General features: G+C 41.8%; 1 protein-coding gene across 6 annotated transcripts in view; it reads right to left on the bottom strand.

The window, feature by feature from the left end:
- Positions 1–295: 295 nt before the first annotated feature.
- The window catches only part of PIP5K1A (phosphatidylinositol-4-phosphate 5-kinase type 1 alpha), a 175341-nt gene continuing 155001 nt past the window's right edge, over positions 296–20635 (bottom strand). For all 6 annotated transcript variants that reach the window (XM_053703705.1, XM_053703714.1, XM_053703739.1 and 3 more), the window contains 2 exons: positions 12954–13038; positions 296–1661 (listed from right to left, as the gene is read on the bottom strand). In XM_053703705.1, coding sequence (XP_053559680.1) covers positions 1659–1661; positions 12954–13038 — 88 coding nt within the window. In that variant the 3' untranslated portion in view covers positions 296–1658. The remainder of the gene's footprint in view (positions 1662–12953; positions 13039–20635) is intronic.

Genomic DNA, 20635 nt, shown 5'->3' with positions numbered 1-20635 from the left:
TAAGAGTCTGCACCAATGCCTTTGATATGGGCCATTAGGCTGTGAATATGAAATTAGATAAAGCAAAAATATTAATACTCTCCCTTTATATTGTGTATATATGTATAAATATAACATTACTCAGCTGTAGAATAAGTATTTGATCTTGGGTGTCCAAAATGCTTCTACTTGTCATTTACTTTTATTTTTTTTAGCCAACTCCTTAAATATATTTGCCCACCTACTCATGCATCCTTATCAGAAGTAAACATCTTTTCAAAATTAAATTTATATATACTTTCAATAGAACACACAATAACAGAAATAAAACATTTTATGGATTCATGTTTGTATAGTTTATGTACATAAAGATATGCCTGTCCACTCCTGCACACAGAGCACCTGATATTAGAAATTAAAACACTTAAATAAAAACTTCCATAAATACTAAACATGAGGAATAGGGGTATGGGTACAATATATAATAAAAATTGGGAAGCTTGTTCATTCACTAACAAAAAATACTAGTATGAGCTGTACTGTTGGGGCTACATGAAATTACTTATAAATAAAGTTTGAAGAGCAAAAAAGACCATGTCCCTTTTTGTCTGCATCTAGTGAGCCTTTAAGGAAAGAAGAAAAAAATTAAAAAAAATATAAAAAAGGGGAAGGGGGACCTGTTTGTCTCTTTGTACATCCAGAAGTATTTGGTGGGGATTGTTTTGGTCTCACTCTTAACCATAATCTAGCAGCTAAAATAGAACCAATGACCCATCAGGCAGTAATGGTTATTGTTACCCCACAAGGAAGGACCCACCCACAGAAAGTGATTGATGGACAAGGCAACAAAATCCAGACAGCTGCTCTTCAAGGTTTCTTTGTATCCTTTATACGACATTCATACTGTACCCAGATCTTCCAAACTTAGCAGGAAAGATCAGGGTGATTTTACAGACATTCCCAGAAAGCACAACTGAGCCTGGGAGAGGCAAATGACCCTTAGTAAGACACTGAGATTTGATGGTTTAGTACATGCTGAAGGCAACAAGGAGGAAAGGGTATTATTGGCACATAAATAGGGTTTGGTAATGCTGTATAACAATGAATCCATCTGTATCTTCTTTGCATGGAATATTATCAAATTTTCAAATTCAGAAGGTGGCAAAACGCCAGCCCCAAGCCTCCAGTGCAGTCATAGCATGTAATGGCTGAGGTCACAGCGTCTCTCCAGGGGGAGAAGCCCCAGTAGTGATAGGCAGCAAGTGCTTCTCAGGGGTTTAAGCTGTGTTTTTACAACACTATGTCAAAAACAGCACAAGTTCTATGTTTAACGGTCTACTTCAAAAATATATATATATATATGTATATTAAATAGAAATAAAACAAAGTGAAACTCCTTTCACAAAAGGGTAGCAGTATAAGGCAAATCTGAGGAGTTCTAGACCACTATCTCGTCACTTTCCGGCGAGACGCCTTTGATCTGCTCAGTAACATCATTCCATAACAGGAGCAGAGAAAGCAAAGTCTTTCTGAGAGCAGCAGCGTTGGCAGCTTCTGAGCTTAACCAATCACAAGTTGGGCAGCACCAGCGCTCCCTCCTCGGCAGAGCCAACAAGTCTTGCTAGCTTGCAAAAGCTCCACTGATCCAGCGAGGAAACATTCCAGCAGCATATCTTCGTTCACTAAACAGAAACAAGAAGTAAAACATGCTTGAATCACAACCACTATCCACTGTATTTGAATAACCAAGATTTAGTAAACATGAACCAAATTACATAAATATTGTATTTAAAGTTATAAAATAGTAGAGACAAAGGTGTAGCTTAAATGGTTTCTAGCTCCAGCCCATGAGTCATACACACGACATGGATTATTCCAAACTCCAAGAGATTCTTAAAATCTTAGCCTGTCTGTGACCTTCAAAGACTGAAGCAAGAATATTTTGCCACACCTATTTACATACTCATCAACAAGTTAAATGGACACTGTATAGTAAAATTGGTTTCCTGTGCGTTTTCAGTTAATTTACTTGTTATACCAGCTGCAGAGTATTAAAGAAACAGTCTACACCAGAATATTTATCGTTTTAAAAAATAGATAATCCCTTTATTACTCATTCCCTAGTTTTGCATAACCAACACAGTGATATAAATATACTTTTTACCTCTGTGATTATCTTGATCTAAGCCTCTGCAAACTGCCCCTTATTTCAGTTCTTTTGACAGACTTGCATTTTAGTCAATCAGTGCTGGCTCCTAGGAACTCCATGTGCATGAGCACAGTGTTATCTATATGAAACACATTAACTAACACTCTATAGTGGTGAAAAACAAAATGTATTCTTACCTGATAAAAAAAAATTATTTCTGGATATGGCGAGTCCACAGAATCATCAATTACTGTTGGGGAATATCATTCCCGGCCAGCAGGAGGAGGCAAAGAGCACCCCACAGCAAAGCTGTTAAGTATCACTTCCCTTCCCACAACCCTCAGTCATTCGACTGAAGGAAAATTGAGAAAAAAGGAGTAACACAAGGTGTAGAGGTGCCTGAGGTTTAGTCAAAAATAACTGTTTTGAAATAAAGGGCAAGGCCGTGGACTCACCATATCCAGAAATAAATAATATGTATCAGGTAAGCATAAATTTTGTTTTCTTTCCAAAGATATGGTGAATCCACAGAATCATCAATTACTGTTGGGAATCAATACCCAAGCCAGAGGACACAGATGATTAGGGAGGGACAAGACAGGGAACCTTAACATAAGGCACCACTGCTTAAAGAACCTTTCTCCCAAAAGAAGCCTCAGCCGAGGCAAAAGTATTGAATTTGCTAAATTTGAAAAAATATGAAGAGAAAATCAAGTTGACGCTTTGCAAATCTGTTCCACAGAGTCTTCATTCTTAAAAGCCCAAGAAGAAGAGACAGCCCTAGTGGAATTAAACATAATTCTCATGAGGCTGCTGACCAACAGTCTCATAGGCCAAACAAATAACACTTCTCAACCAGAAAGAAACAACATAATTTATGTAAGAACTTACCTGATAAATTCATTTCTTTCATATTAGCAAGAGTCCATGAGCTAGTGACGTATGGGATATACATTCCTACCAGGAGGGGCAAAGTTTCCCAAACCTCAAAATGCCTATAAATACACCCCTCACCACACCCACAAATCAGTTTAACGAATAGCCAAGAAGTGGGGTGATAAGAAAAAAGTGCGAAAGCATAAAAAATAAGGAATTGGAATAATTGTGCTTTATACAAAAAAATCATAACCACCACCAAAAAGGGTGGGCCTCATGGACTCTTGCTAATATGAAAGAAATGAATTTATCAGGTAAGTTCTTACATAAATTATGTTTTCTTTCATGTAATTAGCAAGAGTCCATGAGCTAGTGACGTATGGGATAATGACTACCCAAGATGTGGATCTTCCACGCAAGAGTCACTAGAGAGGGAGGGATAAAATAAAGACAGCCAATTCCGCTGAAAATAATCCACACCCAAAATAAAGTTTAAATCTTATAATGAAAAAAACTGAAATTATAAGCAGAAGAATCAAACTGAAACAGCTGCCTGAAGTACTTTTCTACCAAAAACTGCTTCAGAAGAAGAAAACACATCAAAATGGTAGAATTTAGTAAAAGTATGCAAAGAAGACCAAGTGGCTGCTTTGCAAATCTGATCAACTGAAGCTTCATTCCTATACGCCCAGGAAGTAGAAACTGACCTAGTAGAATGAGCTGTAATCCTTTGAGGCGGAGTTTTACCCGACTCGACATAGGCATGATGAAACAAAGATTTTAACCAAGATGCCAAAGAAATGGCAGAAGCCTTCTGACCTTTCCTAGAACCAGAAAAGATAACAAATAGACTAGAAGTCTTTCGGAAATCCTTAGTAGCTTCAACATAATATTTCAAAGCTATAACCACATCCAAAGAATGCAACGATCTTTCCTTAGAATTCTTAGGACACAATGAAGGAACCACAATTTCTCTACTAATGTTGTTAGAATTCACAACCTTAGGTAAAAATTTAAAAGAAGTTCGCAACACCGCCTTATCCTGATGAAAAAACAGAAAAGGAGACTCACAAGAAAGAGCAGATAATTCAGAAACTCTTCTAGCAGAAGAGATGGCCAAAAGAAACAAAACTTTCCAAGAAAGTAATTTAATGTCCAGCGAATGCATAGGTTCAAACGGAGGAGCTTGAAGATCCCCCAGAACCAAATTCAAACTCCAAGGAGGAGAGATTGACTTAATAACAGGTTTTATACGAGCCAAAGCTTGTACAAAACAATGAATATCAGGAAGACTAGCAATCTTTCTGTGAAAAAGAACAGAAAGAGCAGAGATTTGACCTTTCAAGGAACTTGCAGACAAACCTTATCCAAACCATCCTGAAGAAACTGTAAAATTCTAGGAATTCTAAAAGAATGCCAAGAAAAATGATGAGAAAAACACCAAGAAATGAAAAACTTCCAGACTCGATAATATATCTTCCTAGATACAGTTTTACGAGCCTGTAACATAGTATTAATCACAGAGTCAGAGAAACCTCTATGATTGAGAATCAAGCGTTCAATCTCTATACCTTCAAATTTAAGGATTTGAGAACCTGATGGAAAAAAGGACCTTGCGATAGAAGATCTGGTCTTAACGGAAGAGTCCACGGTTGGCAAGTGGCCATCCGGACAAGATCCGCATACCAAAACCTGTGAGGCCATGCTGGAGCCACCAGCAGAATAAACGAACGTTCCTTTAGAATCTTGGAAAAAGAACTATAGGCGGAAAGATATAAGCAGGATGATACTTCCAAGGAAGTGACAATGCATCCACTGCTTCCGCCTGAGGATCCCTGGATCTGGACAGATACCTGGGAAGCTTCTTGTTTAGATGAGAAGCCATCAGATCTATTTCTGGAAGTCCCCATATTTGAACAATCTGAAGAAATACCTCTGGGTGTGTGTAGTGTTTGGCGACTGAGATAATCCGCTTCCCAATTGTCTATACCTGGGATATGAACCGCAGAAGTTAGACAGGAGCTGGATTCCGCCCATACAAGTATTCGAGAGACTTCTTTCATAGCCAGAGGACTGTGAGTTCCTCCTTGATGATTGACATATGCCACGGTTGTGACATTGTCCGTCTAGAAACAAATGAACGACTCTCTCTTTAGAAGAGGCCACGACTGAAGAGCTCTGAAAATTGCACAGAGTTCCAAAAAAGTTGATTGGTAATCTCACCTCCTGAGATTCCCAAACCCCTTGTGCTGTCAGAAACCCCCATACAGCTCCCCAACCTGTCAGATTTGCATCTGTTGAGATCACAGTCTAGGTTGGAAGAACAAAAAGAAGCCCCCTGAACTAAACGATGGTGATCTGTCCACCACGTTAGAGAGTGTCGAACAATCGGTTTTAAAGATATTGAGATATCTTTGTATAATCCCTGCACCACTGGTTCAGCATACAGAGCTGAAGAGGTCGCATGTGAAAACGAGCAAAGGGAATCGTGTCCAACGCAGCAGTCATAAGACCTAGAATTTCCATGCATAAGGCTACTGAAGGGAATGATTGAGACTGAAGGTTTCGATAAGCTGAAACCAATTTCAGACGCCTCTTGTCCGTCAGAGACAGAATCAAGAACACTGAATCTATCAGGAAACCTAAAAAGGTTACCCTTGTCTGAGGAATCAAACAAACTTTTTGGTAAATTGATCCTCCAACCATGTTCTAGAAGAAACAACACTTATAAAAGACTGGAAAGGTTCTTTCTAGTGAAAATGAGCAAAGGGAATTGAATCCAATGCTGTGGCCATAAGACCTAAAACTTCTATGCATATATAGCAACTGAAGGAAATAATAGAGACTAAAGGTACCGATAGACGGAACCCAATAACATTATCCCTTGTCTGATAGAGACAAGGACAGTGACACAAACTATCTGGAAACCTAAAAAAGGTGACCCTTGTGTGAAGAATCAAGAGCTTTAGAAAAGAAGATCCTCTAACTATGTCCTGAAGAGTAAGTGAATCATATGAGATTCCGCATCCTCAGAAAATAATCTGAATGAAAACAGAAAAATGAAAATATGCATTTATTGTATCTAATGAAAACAAATAATGCTATCAAAGACCATAAAAAGGCAAAATAGTTTGAATAAAACTCCAAAACCCGGTTCCTCAAAAGGAACTGGAAGAAATACCCCAGAAGATTCCAGGTCTGAGCAGCGCTTGAACCCCATGGGTGCCCAGCCATGCTTCAACAGTACCCAAAATATATAGGACAGAAACACAGTTAAAGAAAGTGTTAGCCTTGCTGGAATAAAATCAAAGAAATTTGGACAAAATAAATTTCAAAGAAGCCTTAACCTGCCCCTTACCAGCCAAGCTGGAATACGGCACGTACATCGCAAAATTAGGGAGCTGATTTCAAACTCCAATTATAGACAAGAAAATTTTTGCGCCAAGAAAGTCCGCGCCAAGAATGACGCAATAAAATGAAGCATTTCAGCCCCCGCGAGCCTAACAGCCCACAGGAAAAAAAGTCAAATTTTAAAGGTAAGAAAAAATTGAATTATTTATATGCATTATCCCAAATATGAAACCGACTATCTGAAATAAGGAACGTTGAACATCCTGAATCAAGGCAAATAAATGTTTAAACACATATATTTAGAACTTTATATAAAAGTGCCCAACCATAGCTTAGAGTGTCATAGAAAATAAGACTTACTTACCCCAGGACACTCATCTACATGTAGTAGAAAGCCAAACCAGTACTGAAACGAGAATCAGTAGAGGTAATGGCATATATAAGAGTATATCGTCGATCTGAAAAGGGAGGTAAGAGATGAATCTCTACGACCGATAACAGAGAACCTATGAAATAGACCCCGTAGAAGGAGATCATTGAATTCAAATAGGCAATACTCTCTTCACATCCCTCTGACATTCACTGCACGCTGAGAGGAAAACCGGGCTCCAACCTGCTGCGGAGCGCATATCAACGTAGAATCTAGCACAAACTTACTTCACCACCTCTACAGGAGGCAAAGTTTGTAAAACTGATTTGTGGGTGTGGTGAGGGGTGTATTTATAGGCATTTTGAGGTTTGGGAAACTTTGCCCCTCCTGGTAGGAATGTATATCCCATACGTCACTAGCTCATGGACTCTTGCTAATTACATGAAAGAAATTTACATTTCCCAGAGAAACAAACAGGGCAGAAGACTGGCAAAAATCCTTAGTCGCCTGTAGATAGAATATCAGAGCACGCACAACATCCAAGTTGTGCAACAACCAGTCCTTATGAGAAGAAGGTTAAGGACAGAGAAGGAACAACAATGTCCTGATTAATATTTCAATCTGAAACAACTTTAGGAAGGAAACCAAACTTAGTACGAAGAACCGCCTTATTGGGATGAAAGATAAGGTAAGGCGAATCACACTGCAAAGCCGAGAGTTCTGAAGCTCTCCGAGCAGAAGAGATAGCAATAAGAAACAAAACCTTCCAAGATAACTTAATATCTATGGAATGCGTTGGCTCAACCGGAGCCTGCTGCAAAACATTAAGAACAAGGTTAAGACTCCAAGGAGGAGCAATGGACTTAAAGACAGGCCTGATTCTGACCAAGGCCTGACAAAAGGATTGCACATCTGGCGCATCCGCTAGACGCTTATATAGCAAAATAGATAAATCAAAAATCTGACCATTCAAAGAACTGACCGACAAACCCTTCTTCAGACCTTCCTAGAGAAAAGATAAAATCCTAGGAATCCTGACCCTACTCCAAGAGTAGCCCTTGGATTCACACCAATAAAAATATTTACGCAATATCTTATGTTAAATCTTTCTAGTAACAGGCTTACGAGCCTGAATCAGGGTCTCAATGACCAACTCAGAAAAACCACGCTTAAATAGAACTAAGCGTTCAAACTCCAAGCAGTCAGCTTCAGAGAAAAGATATTTGAATGAAGGAAGGGACCCTGAAATAGAAGGTCCTTCCTCAGAGGCAGTCTCCAAGGTGGGAGAGACGACATCTCCACTAGGTCTGCATACCAGATCCTGCGAGGTCACGCAGGTGCTATTAGAATCACTGACGCACTCTCCTGTTTTATACGAGCAATGACTCATGGCAGGAGAGCATATGGAGGAAAAAGGTATGCCAGCCTGAAATCCCAAGGAACCGCCAGAGCATCTATCAGAGCGACCTTGAACCGTACTTCGGAAGCTTGGCATTTCACAGAGACGCCAACAGATCCAACTCCGGCATCCCCCATTTGAGACTAAGATGGAAAATGCCTCTGGATGGAGTTCCCACTCCCCAGGATGAAAAGTCTGTCTGCTCAGGAAATCCACTTCCCAGTTTTCCATTTCTGGAATGTGGATGGCAGATAAACAGCAACTGTGAACTTCTGCCCACTGAACAATCCGAGCCACCTCCTTCATGGCTAAGGAACTCTGAGTTCCTCCCTGGTGATTGATGCAAGCCATTGAGGTTATGTTGTTTGACTGGAATCCGATAAACCTGGCTAAAGACAACAGAGGCCAAACCATCAGAGCACTGAAAATCGCTCAACTCCAATATGTTTATGGGGAGAGCAGAGACCTTTAACGAGAACCAGATTGCTCCTCAGCCAAGTAGGCTGGCGTCTGTGGTCACAATTATCCAGGAAAGTCTCCGGAAGCACTGGCCTGAGACACATACTCCTGATAAGCCCACCACAACAGAGAGACTTGCCGACTGCTCTAGACCTATAAAAAGATCCGAATGGAATCTGTTCCATTGTTTGAACATGCAAAACTGCAGAGCTCTCAAATGGAACCAAGCAAGGGAAAAATGTCTTTAATCAGGCACCACACTTTGAGTAGCTGTCTGTACTATGGTCTGAAGAGGGAACTCTGACACACCCCGTACTCAAACCAAAGTCTTTCGGTTTGTAGAAAAATGGAAAATTCCAGTGAAACACTAGACCTCTCCATGAAGGTGACCATCCCATCTGATGAGTCATTAAGGCTGAACAAAAAACATAGAATCTTGCATTTCTGACCCTCTGACAAAAAAAAAAAAAAAGTAGTATCTTTGATAGGGAAAATATTATGGTCCCCAAGAAAACTACCCCTGTAGCTGGAACAAGGGAAACACCCCCTACCATAGAGGTGAGACCCCCCTAGGCCACATCGCCAACCCAGTTGAAAAACACCTGGAGTCTACAGGACCATCGTAAATGCACCAGAAGACCGGTAGGGGCCCGTCAGAAAGACCTAAAGCCTAAGCCACAGTCAGATAGTAATCTCTCACAGAACCCCAGCTCCTACGAAAGGGGCCTGCGGTACCACAAACATCAAGCGTGAACCAAACTGTCCACACCCATCCACAGAGAGATATGGACCAAGGCCAGGGTCCTCGACAATGGTCAATCAAAAGATCCAATCTCCGAAAGAACCCTAAACTGCCTCCTCCAAGGAGGAGCGCACTTCTAAAGTCCGTAGACTTGGTGATCTAGAAATAGCCTCAAACCAAAGAGTCACGAAGGACACCTGAACAGTCTGAGAATCAGCACCCAGTGCAAAGGATCACAAGAAATCTCGTAGGCAAGCAGCAATACGTGATACACACACAGACAGGGTATCACCAATACCCAAAGGCAAATGATAACCCAAGGCCCTGCTCCCCATCTCAGAGAATTAACGTAAAGCACAGCACACAAAACCCCAGAGTATCGAGGAAAAATAGACAACTGCCTAACCCTCGCAGGGCAGCCCTCCTTACCCAACCTTGACACTTCTATTGACAAGCCCCAAGGCTAGCGTAACATCGAGGACACAATACACCCGAACGTCAAAGACTGTAGTCCGACCAAGAGTATTAGAGAGCTTCAAGAAGTTATTATTCAAGGAAACTACCTTAAGCAGGCAAAACGCTGGAGCCATAGGCAGGTAACTCATGCACACCACCTCTCAGAGTAATATAACTCAGAACAGAGAAAGACAAACATGCCCGCACACCCGACCAGACAATCCCCGCCCAAAGTGGGGAAGGATGATACTCCGCCACCGCAAGAAAGAGTGCAATAGGCTAAAGAGTCAGCGTCTGGAGGAACCCGAGTGAAAACCCAAAATGTTAATCACCCGAGACACCAGACCAAACAGGTCACAAACATCTCCCAACTTCCATTTAATGGAAATAATGGTTCTAAGTCCCGGGGACCTGAAGAACCTAGAAGTTGTCTTCAAGAAGCAGATTCACAGCCCAGGCAAGTAGCCCGAACCAACCAACCTTAGATAGCCACGCACAACCCTCCGTCCAGAGAAGTTGCATATAAACCACAGGCCTCATGTATCGGTAGGATCCGAGCCCGGAGACCATAGAATAGGCCAAGAGGCATTCTCAGCACCACGAAGGTGACATGAACCCTAGTAACAGCTGAAAAAAAGCGCCCGACCAGTACCAGCCTGGTATAAGGACACTCTGGAACTGTTCAAAGTCCAAGAAAAATTTGTCCTGAAGGATCGATAAATTAACTAGAAGCGGAAAATTATAATATTCAACAAGTGCGCAACTCCAGAGGGAGTGCCCACGCGACCACTAGTCACAAGAATCAGAGAAGAACATAAAAACGAAAATCTAACCTGAACTTAAAGGGACAGTTTACTCAAAATGTTTCTCACCTTTAATTTGTTCCCAATGATCCACTTTACCTGTTGGAGTGTATTAAATTGTTTACAAGTAGCTCCTTTACCCTTATATTGGCATTTGAAATAGTTGATTTAGCATGTGGTATCCCCACCTATTCTGAAAGTTTGTGGCCGCAGGTCCAAGTTATAGATAAGCTTTGTAAACACAGCCAGCAGAAGAAATTATACTACCAGTGGAATATAGCAGAGATAAGGTAATACAATGTTGATTTTCCATTGTTCTCTCTAAGTACTGGTGATTGTTTTATGGACAGATATAAGATAAAGAAGCAGGTATATGTACACAATGTGATACAGTAATGAGATCTGATTATACCTACAAGCTCAACCCATTTTATTAGGTTGTGGCTTCAAAACACAAAATAAGAGCTTTAATATACACAAATAAACCTTAAAAAGCTCATTTTCATACATTTTTTACTCTGCAGTTAGTAAAAAAAGCAATTGTAAACACATTAAAGGAAAAATTATTTTACAGTATACTGTCCCTTTAAGGAAAAAACAAAATTAAACACATCCATCCGGGTCACAAATAAAATCAAAGGCAGCACCCATCGGGTGAACAAGAACGACAACAGGACCAGCCGAGTAGAGGCCCCATTCATCTAAGCTCAGAAATGGTACGGAAAAACATAAATCAACATAAAATGAAGATAAGGAGATTGGCTTCATCCCATAACATCACATCCAGCTTCTAAAGCCTCGGATCCGTCTGCCCACTAACATTGCCAAAACATGTCTTAAAAGAACCCGAAGGCGAGCCAGCCTATAACGGAAGGCAAAATAATCCCTTGTCGGATATACTGGAGACCTCGGCTCTGAGATTAGGGCCTTTGAAGCCTCAGGGGACAACGTTTTCCCAGAAGGCTGAACTGAATCAGGCGATCCCAGGCTCGATGGACCTAGGTTAACAGAGCACGGACAGCATCGGAGAAATACTTCACTTGGGAGATATAAATGAGACAGCGCCATAGAAATGGTCATGTGGAACCGTGCCGTAACCTCCGGCGGAAACAAGCCACTCTCCCGAGGAGTGAAGGCCATAGGGACACCTGCGTGCGTAGCCGGGAAAGGGTCTTGGGCACGCACCTCACACGTCATGGAAACCTCAGAGGCAGATAGCTCAACGCACTCTAAGCTCCCAGATTCATAAGAAGAGAGTACTCTAGAACGGCACCCGGAACATTAGTGATGGGCATTGATTACCCGGGCCATTTCTTCTTCATCACAAAACACATCCTCTGCGTCGCGTGTATCAGAATCCTCCATAATCTTGGGATTACAAAAAGACAAAACTGGCACACTTTGACACCCCCAATGGCTGGGGCACTCACCACCTCCTGTGAACCAGACAACCCACGAGCTAGATTCTCTCGGTTGCACACAGTCAGCATATGGAAGTGAAAAATCCAACGTAACTGCACCTGTCACGAGGTGCACTGTGCCGTGTCACAAAAAGGCGCACAATCTTGAGAGAATGCGTCATTAAAAGTAGGCCGTTATGTTCCGTAAAGGCCGTGAGCCTAAGTATAGCTACACATTGCAGATAGAACCACATAAACATGATTAAAGTTTGATTCTTCATTTAAGATAAAAGGAGTCCCACAGGGACCCTACCTTGTTTCTTTAACAATACATCTTATATCGAAATAAAATGAAACAATCTTACCGGAATCTACGCCGTGGAACAGGAACACGGCCCTTTAAGTGTGACAGATAGTAGCTTCGCTTCTGACTTGAGTGAAGAAAGGTAGGCAGTGAAACTAGTCAACGCTGATTACCAAGGAGTTGTTAATATGAGTCAGGATGGGTTCGCAGGAAAACTCTCCCTGCATCTCCAGACTCTTAACTTTCATCCATGCTCTCACTGAGAGGCTGACGGGACTACTTAAAACTCCAGTCCCATTGCGAAGAGTACTACTCTCCATAAGAGACTATCTCGAACTTCTGATCACTTCTCTGCCAACCTCCTGTGACAAAAGGCAAAGAATGACTGGAGGAGGTATTTAAGCCTTTGGCTGGGGTGTCTTTGCCTCCTCCTGGTGGCGGCCAGGTTCTGAATTCCCAAAAGTAATGAATGCAGCTGTGGACTCTTCCCTTTTAAGAAGAAAATAGTGACTTGGATGTGTAGCCTGTCTGGTCAGTGTGCGGGAGATACATTTACAGTACAGTGTCCCTTTAATACTTGACAAACTCATAAATTTGATATATTTAGATACGACTTATTTTAGTACAAAACATATAAAAAGCATTTTATGGTTTGTAATACGTACAAAACAGATCTCAGTCTCTATTTGACTGATATCCAGTGCATCCTCTTCTCCTGTTTGTCCGTGAGGTACATATGGGACATCCAACCTGAAAGCATAAGAAAAAAAGGTCATAAGAAAGGAGTAATTTAAGCAACAATTGAATATATTTTTAAGTGAATAAATTTTAGCTTAAAAGGATAACTAAATACAGATTTGCATAATCAACAAATGCATGATAAAAAACTAAATTTATGCTTACCAGATAAATTCCTTTCTTTCCTGGCAAGGAGAGTCCACGACTTCATTCCTTACTGTTGGGAAATACAACAACACTTCCCCCATCCTCCCAGTCATTCAGCCAAGAGAAGAAAAGTAGGAGAAACATCAGGGCATAAAGGTGCCAGAAGAAAAAATAAACGGGCAGTCGCCCAAATAAAAATATAGAGAAATAGGGAGGGACAAGACGGGCACCACCGCTTGAAGAACCTTTCTCCCTAAAGAAGCCTCAGCCGAGGCAAAAGTATCAAATTTTGAAAAAAGTATGTAGAGAAGACAAAGTTGCAGCCTTGCAAATTTTGTTCCACAGAAGCTTAATTTTTGAAAGGCCAAGAAGAGGAAACAGCTCTTGTGGAATGAGCCATAATTCTCTCAGGAGGCTGCTGTCCAGCAGTCTCATAAGTCAAACGAATTATACTTTGTTACCAAAAAGAAAGAATAGTAGCAGTAGCTTTCTGACCTTTACATTTCCCAGAGAAACAAAGAGGGCAGAGGACTGGCAAAAATCCTTAAGTCGCCTTTAAGTAGAATTTAAGAGCACATACAAATTGTGTAACAAACGTTCTTTGGAAGGAGGAACATTAGGACACAGATAGGGGACAACAATTTCCTGACTGATATTGCTATTAGAAACAACCTTAGGAAGGAAACCTTACTACGAATAACCGCCTTATCGGCATGAAAAAGGAAATTTATGCTTACCTGATAAATTTATTTCTTACATATTACGATATGACGAGTCCACGGATTTCATCCTTACTTATGGGATATCGCCTCCTGGATTCAATCCAGTTTATTGGAATGAATAAACGGTAAATACCAATTCAAAAGTTGCCAGGACAGTACATCAAAGTAACTCACAGTCAGGCTATAGGTGTGGACAATGGCAACAGTATATAGCCTGACTTGAGTTACTTTGATGTACTGTCCTGGCAACTTTTGGATTGGTATTTACCATTTATTCATTCCAATAAACTGGGGATTTTATTTGCAACGAAACGGTGTGTGAAGGGCCTGCTATTTTTTTCACTTACGAATATCACAGTGGCTTGATTCACTACCATTGGCTATGGCACTCCAGGAGCAGCAGGTCATACCGTAATCCTTGGTTTCATTTCCGGTTTAACCAGATAGAGGAGATTACGTGCTGGAGCTGCTGGATCCACCTTGTCTCTTGTCCAAGTTATGTAACCTACGCTCCTTTTTTTAGAAGAAGGGTTAGGACATAATGAAGGAACAACAATTTCCTGATTAATATTCTTGTTAGAAACAACCTTAGGAAGAAAACCAAGTTTGGTATGTAACACCACCTTATCAGAATGAAAAATAAGATAAGGAGAATCACATTGTAATGCCGAAAGCTCAGAAACTCTGCGAGCAGAAGAAATAGCAACCAAAAATAAAACTTTCCAAGATAATAACTTAATAATATCTATGGAATGCATAGGTTCAAACGGAACCCCTTGAAGAACATTAAGAACTAAATTCAAACTCCAAGGAGGAGCAATCGGTCTAAACACAGGCCTGATTCTAGTTAGGGCCTGACAAAAAGATTGAACATCTGGAACATCTGCCAGACGTTTGTGTAGCAAAATAGACAGAGCAGAAATCTGTCCCTTTAAGGAACTTGCTGACAACCCTTTCTCCAATCCCTCCTGGAGAAAAGATAAAATCCTGGGAATCCTAACCCTACTCCACGAGTAGCCCTTGGATTCACACCAATAAAGATATTTACGCCAAATCTTATGGTAAATTTTTCTAGTAACAGGCTTGTGTGTCTGAATTAAGGTATCAATTACCGCATCAGAGAACCCTCGCTTAGATAAAATCAAGCGTTCAATCTCCAAGCAGTCAGCTGCAGAGAAATTAGGTTTGGATAATGGAAGGGTCCCTGAATGAGAAGGTCCTGCCTCAATGTAAGCTTCGACGGCGGCAAAGAAGACATGTCCACCAGATCGGCATACCAAGTCCTGCGAGGCCACACAGGAGTGATTAGAATCACCAAAGCTTTCTCCTGTTTGATCCGTGCAATCACCCGGGGAAGGAGAGCAAACGGTGGAAACACATAAGCTAGGCTGAACGACCAAGGCACTGCCAAGGCATCTATCAGATCGACTTGAGGATCCCTGAACCTGGATCCGTACTTTGGGAGCTTGGAAGTCTGAGGAGACGCCATCAGATCCAAATCCGGCCTGCCCCACCTGAGAATCAGAGTAGCAAAGACCTCCGGGTGGAGTTCCCATTCCCCCGGATGAAACGTCCGTCTGCTCAAAAAATCCGCCTCCCAGTTGTTCACTCCTGGGATGTAGATTGCTTACAGATAACACGAGTGAGCCTCCGCCCACCGAATTATCTTGGACACTTCTGTCATCGCTAAGGAACTCCTTGTTCCTCCCTGATGATTGATGTAAGCCACAGTCGTGATGTTGTCCGACTGAAACCGGATGAATTTGGCCAAAGCCAAATGAGGCCAGGTCTGAAGCGCATGGAATATTGCTCTCAATTCCAGAATATTGATTGGAAGTAGAGACTCCGACCGAGTCCACACACCCTGAGCCTTTATGGAATTCCAGACTGCTCCCCATCCTAGAAGGCTGGCGTCCGTTGTCACTATCACCCATGAGGGTCTGCGGAAGCACATCCCTTGGGACAGATGATGCTGCGACAACCACCAGAGAGTCTCTCGTCTCCTGATCCAGATCTATAAGAGGAAGAGGAGACAAATCTGCATAATCTCCATTCCACTGCTTGAGCATGCTCAGCTGAAGCGGTCTGAGATGAAACCGAGCAAAAGGAATGATGTCCATTGCCACCACCATCAACCCAATTACCTCCATGCACTGTGCCACTGATGGCCGAGGATTGGACTGAAGGGTTCGGCATGTATTCAGAATCTTTAATTTTCTGACTTCCGTCAAGAAAATCTTCATTGCTATAGAATCTATTAGAGTTCCCAGGAAAGGAACCCTTGTCTGTGGAATTAGTAAATTTTTCTAGATTCACCTTCAACCCGTGAGTCCTTAGAAAGGACAGAACTATGTCGGTATGAGACTTTGTCAGCTGACAAGACGCCTGGATCAGAATATCGTCCAGATAAGGTGCCACCGCAATGCCCCGCGGTCTGAAAACCGCCAGCAGAGACCCTAGAACCTTTGTGAAGATCCTGGGTGCCGTGGCCAGCCCGAAAGGTAGAGCCACGAACTGAAAATGTCTGTCCAGGAAGGCAAACCTTAGGAACGGGTGATCTTTGTGGATAGGATTATGAAGATATGCATCCTTTAAGTCCACGGTAGTCATATATTGACCCTCCTGGATCAATGGAAGAATTGTCTGAATCGTCTCCATTTTGAAAGATGGGACTGAGGAACTTGCTTAGACTCTAGGTCTAAAATGGGTCGAAACGTTCCCTCTTTTTTGGGAACCACAAAGGTTTGAGTAAAATCCCTGCCCCTGTTCCTGTATTGGAACGCGACAAATTACTCCCATAGTGGAGAGGTCTTTTACGCAACGTAAGAACGCCTCTCTCTTTATCCGGTCTACAGACAATCGTGAAAGAAGAAACCTTCCCCTTGGGAAGGAATTTTTTAACTCCAACTGATACCCTTGAGACACAATTGACCAGTGTCCATGGATCCTGAACATCTTATCCAAGCCTAGACAAAGAGAGAAAGTCTGCCCCCAACTAGATCCGATCCCAGATCGGGGGCCACCCCTTCATGCTGTCTTGGGAGCAGAAGCGGGCTTCTTGGGTTGTTTACCCTTGTTCCAAGTCTGATTGGGTCTCCAGACGGGCTTGGATTGTGCAAAGGTCCCTTCCTGCTTAGTGGAAGAGGGGACACCCTTGAAATTTCGAAAGGAACGAAAATTACTCTGTCTACCCCTCTGCTTAGAAGCTTTATCATGAGGTAGGAGATGACCTTTAACTCCCGTAATATCAGAAATGATCTCTTTCAAGTCAGGCCCGAATAGAGTCTTCCCCTTGAAAGGAATACCCAAAAGCTTAGATTTAGAGGACACATCTGCAGACCAAGATTTTAACCATAAGGCTCTGCGCGCTAGAATGGCAAATCCTGCATTCTTAGCTGCCAATTTGGCTATTTGAAAGGCAGCATCCATTACAAAAGAATTGGCCAGCTTAAGGGCCTTAATTCTATCCATTATTTCCTCTAAAGAATTCTCCGTCTTAAGAGACTCCTCTAAGGCGTCAAACCAAAAGGCAGCCGCAGTTGTGACTGGTACAATTCAGGCCGTTGGTTGTAAAAGAAACTCTTGGTGAACAAATAACTTTTTTAGAAGACCCTCCAATTTTCTATCCATAGGGTCTTTGAAAGCGCAACTGTTCTCAATAGGGATAGTCGTACCTTTAGCCAGGGTAGAAATAGCCCACTCCACCTTAGGGACCGTTTGCCAAGCATCACGAACAGTGTCAGGTATAGGGTACATTTTCCTAAAAATAGGGGAAGGTGAAAACGGGATACCCGGTCTTTCCCATTCCCTAGTAATAATTTCCGAAATTCTTTCGAGCAAAAGGAATGATGACCATGGAAGCCACCATCAGACCGATTACCTCTATACATTGAGCCACTGAAGGATGAGCGGAAGCCTGAAGAGAGGCAAGAGGAAATTACTGTTTTTCCTGACCTCTGTCAGAAAAATCTTCATGAATAGAGAATCTATTATGGTCCCTAAGAACACTACTCTTGTAGCAGGGGAAATGGAGCTTTTTTCCAGATTCACATTCCATACATGGGAACGAAAAAAAGACAATATCTCTGTGTGAGATTTTGCTGATTGAAAAGATGGCGCCTGAACCAATATGTCGTCCAGGTAGGCTGCAAAAGCAATTCCACGAGATTGGATCACTGCCAAAAGAGGCCCCAGAACTTTTGAAAATATTCTGGGAGCCATGGCTAGACCAAATGGAACGGCCACAAACTGGAAAGGTTTATCCAGAAAGGCAAATTTTAGGAATCTGTTATGGTCCCTGTGAATAGGAAAATGAAGATACACATCCTTTAGGTCTAAGGTTGTCATGAACTGACCCTCTTGTAATAAAGGAAGACTGGAGCGTATAGTCTCCATCTTGAAGGATGGAACTTTGAAAAACTTGTTTAGACACTTCAAGTCTAGAATGGGACGTAAAGTTCCCTCTTTTTTTTGGGGGGAACCACAAATAGGATGGAGTAGAACCCAAGACCCTGTTCCTGCACTGGAACTATCACATCCAAGGAGGAAAGAGGTTGTATACATTTAAAGAACGCCTCTCTCTTTATCTGGTCTGCAGATAATCTTGAGAGAAGTATTCTGCCTCTAGGAGGAAAAGTCTTGAATTCCCATTTGTTACCCTGGGATATTATGTCCATAGTCCAGGGATCTGGGAAATCTCATATCCAGGCTTGAGAGAACTGAGAAAGTCTGCCCCCCACCTGATCCGATCCCGGATCGGGGCAAACCAGTCATGCTGATTTGGAATCAGCTGCGGGTTAATTCAATTGTTTCCCCTTGTTCCAAGACGACTTGGATTGTTCCTGCTTGGAAGAAGAAGGGGAAGGTTTTCCTCTGAAGTTACGAAAGGAAAGAAAATTACTCTGACGTCCTTTAGGCCTATTCTTATCTTGAGGTAGAAAAGACCCTTTTCCACCCGTAATATCAGAGATAATTTCTGCCAAACCAGGATTTGACCTTGTAAGGAATCGCCAGAAGCTTGACTTTAGAGCAGGGGCATATTAAGGCCTAGGCCTAGGCCTACAAGGCCCGTACCTAGCGCGGCAAATTTTTGGGGGCAGCACTTGCCGCTGCAGTGCTGCACTGACTGTGTGGATTTAAACAAAAAAAAAGTTTTTATTTTTTTCTGGGCAGCTTACCGCCGACGTTACGTGACGTTTACCACCAGCCGCACATGTACACGTGATCTGCCGGTAAGGAAAAAGTCTTCACACTCTCAGCTATAAGCGGCAGACTGGCAGTGAAAACGGGCTGGGCTGGAGTCACTTAGAGCTCAGGTCGGTACCTTTGCTAATTTCTAATAATGTATATAGACATGACACTTGTTATTGCAAGCGAGTAAAATTCCAGTTTCAATATAATCTAGCCACATCACTCACGTACTTGCTGTTAAGATGTTCAAGTCGACTAACACCTGATATTTGTCAGCCGTGACAAATTTTGGTTATATTTTTGTGCTACTGCATTTTCCAGCACTTTTAATAGAAGGAAGAGCAGCAGCTTTGTAAGACAAATTGATGGGGACGAAATGTACAGTGAGCGGCAAGCTCAGTCCCAGAAATCCGTTCACCATTCAGGAAGGTAATAATATACATGAAACCGAACGGCACTCAAGATAAAACCATATATTGCTGCACTGTGACGCCACATCTGCATGGCAGGAGTGATATTCTGTAATTTAATTGTACATAGTTGTTATTAAGTATTAATAACGGTTAACTTTCAGTTATTCTGTGTAAACCATGTAAGGATGTTGTTTTATCACACAATGTATTTAAAATATCTGTAAAGCAAATAAGAATTAAGAGGGATTCATGTAAAATGCTGGTTATTTTGTGCAACATACTAGAGTATGGGCATTATTGTGATTAATATGCTTGCATGTATTGAGGATGTTGGTCCCTGCACAGTGGTGTGACGATAACAGTGATAAAAATAATATATGATGATCATATGACAGTATGACACATATCTATCATTATGAATATGACGATGTATACTGTGTAGTGAGTACACATGTTCTAATTAAACCTACCTGAGTGTATGCAAAATTTTTACAAGCCTTGGCTTGTGAACATTTAATTTGGAAATACAGGGGGAAAAAAGTCACATTACTCCATGACCAAAGAAGTTTTAGCTCCTAGTCTAACAACCTGTAAAATGGCATCTGCAATAAAGCAATTGGCCAACTTAAGAGCTTTAATCCTATCTTGAATTTCATCCAAGGAAGTCTCTACTTGAAGAGCATCAAACAAGGCGTCTAACCAATAAGATGCCGCACTAGTCATGGTGGCAATATACACCACAGGTTGCCATTGGAGACCTTGATGAACATAAATCTTTTTCAAACAAGCCTCCAGCTTCTTGTCCATCAGATCCTTAAAAGAGCAGCTATCCTCCATATGAATAGTGGTTCTCTTAGCCAGAGTGGAAATGGCCCCTTCAACTTTGTGTACAGTACACCAAGGGTCTTTAATGGAGTCCTTGACAGGAAACATTTTCTTAAAAATGGGAGACGGGGAAAGACACACCCCTGGTTTCTCCCATTCCTTTGAGATAATCTCCCTAGCACTGTGCGGCACAGAAAAAACCTCAGAAGTGGAAGGTTTATCAAAGAAACTATAACGTTTACTAGATTTCTAAGGAGTGACAACGACAGGGGTATGAAAGTCATCTAAAGTAGCCAACACCTCCTTTAACAA

This window comes from Bombina bombina, chromosome 1 (genome assembly GCF_027579735.1).
Source record: "Bombina bombina isolate aBomBom1 chromosome 1, aBomBom1.pri, whole genome shotgun sequence".
Classification (NCBI taxonomy): Eukaryota; Metazoa; Chordata; class Amphibia; order Anura; family Bombinatoridae; genus Bombina; species Bombina bombina.
The sequence above is the reverse complement of the archived record's forward strand: the minus strand, read 5'-3'. Positions and strand labels throughout refer to the sequence as shown.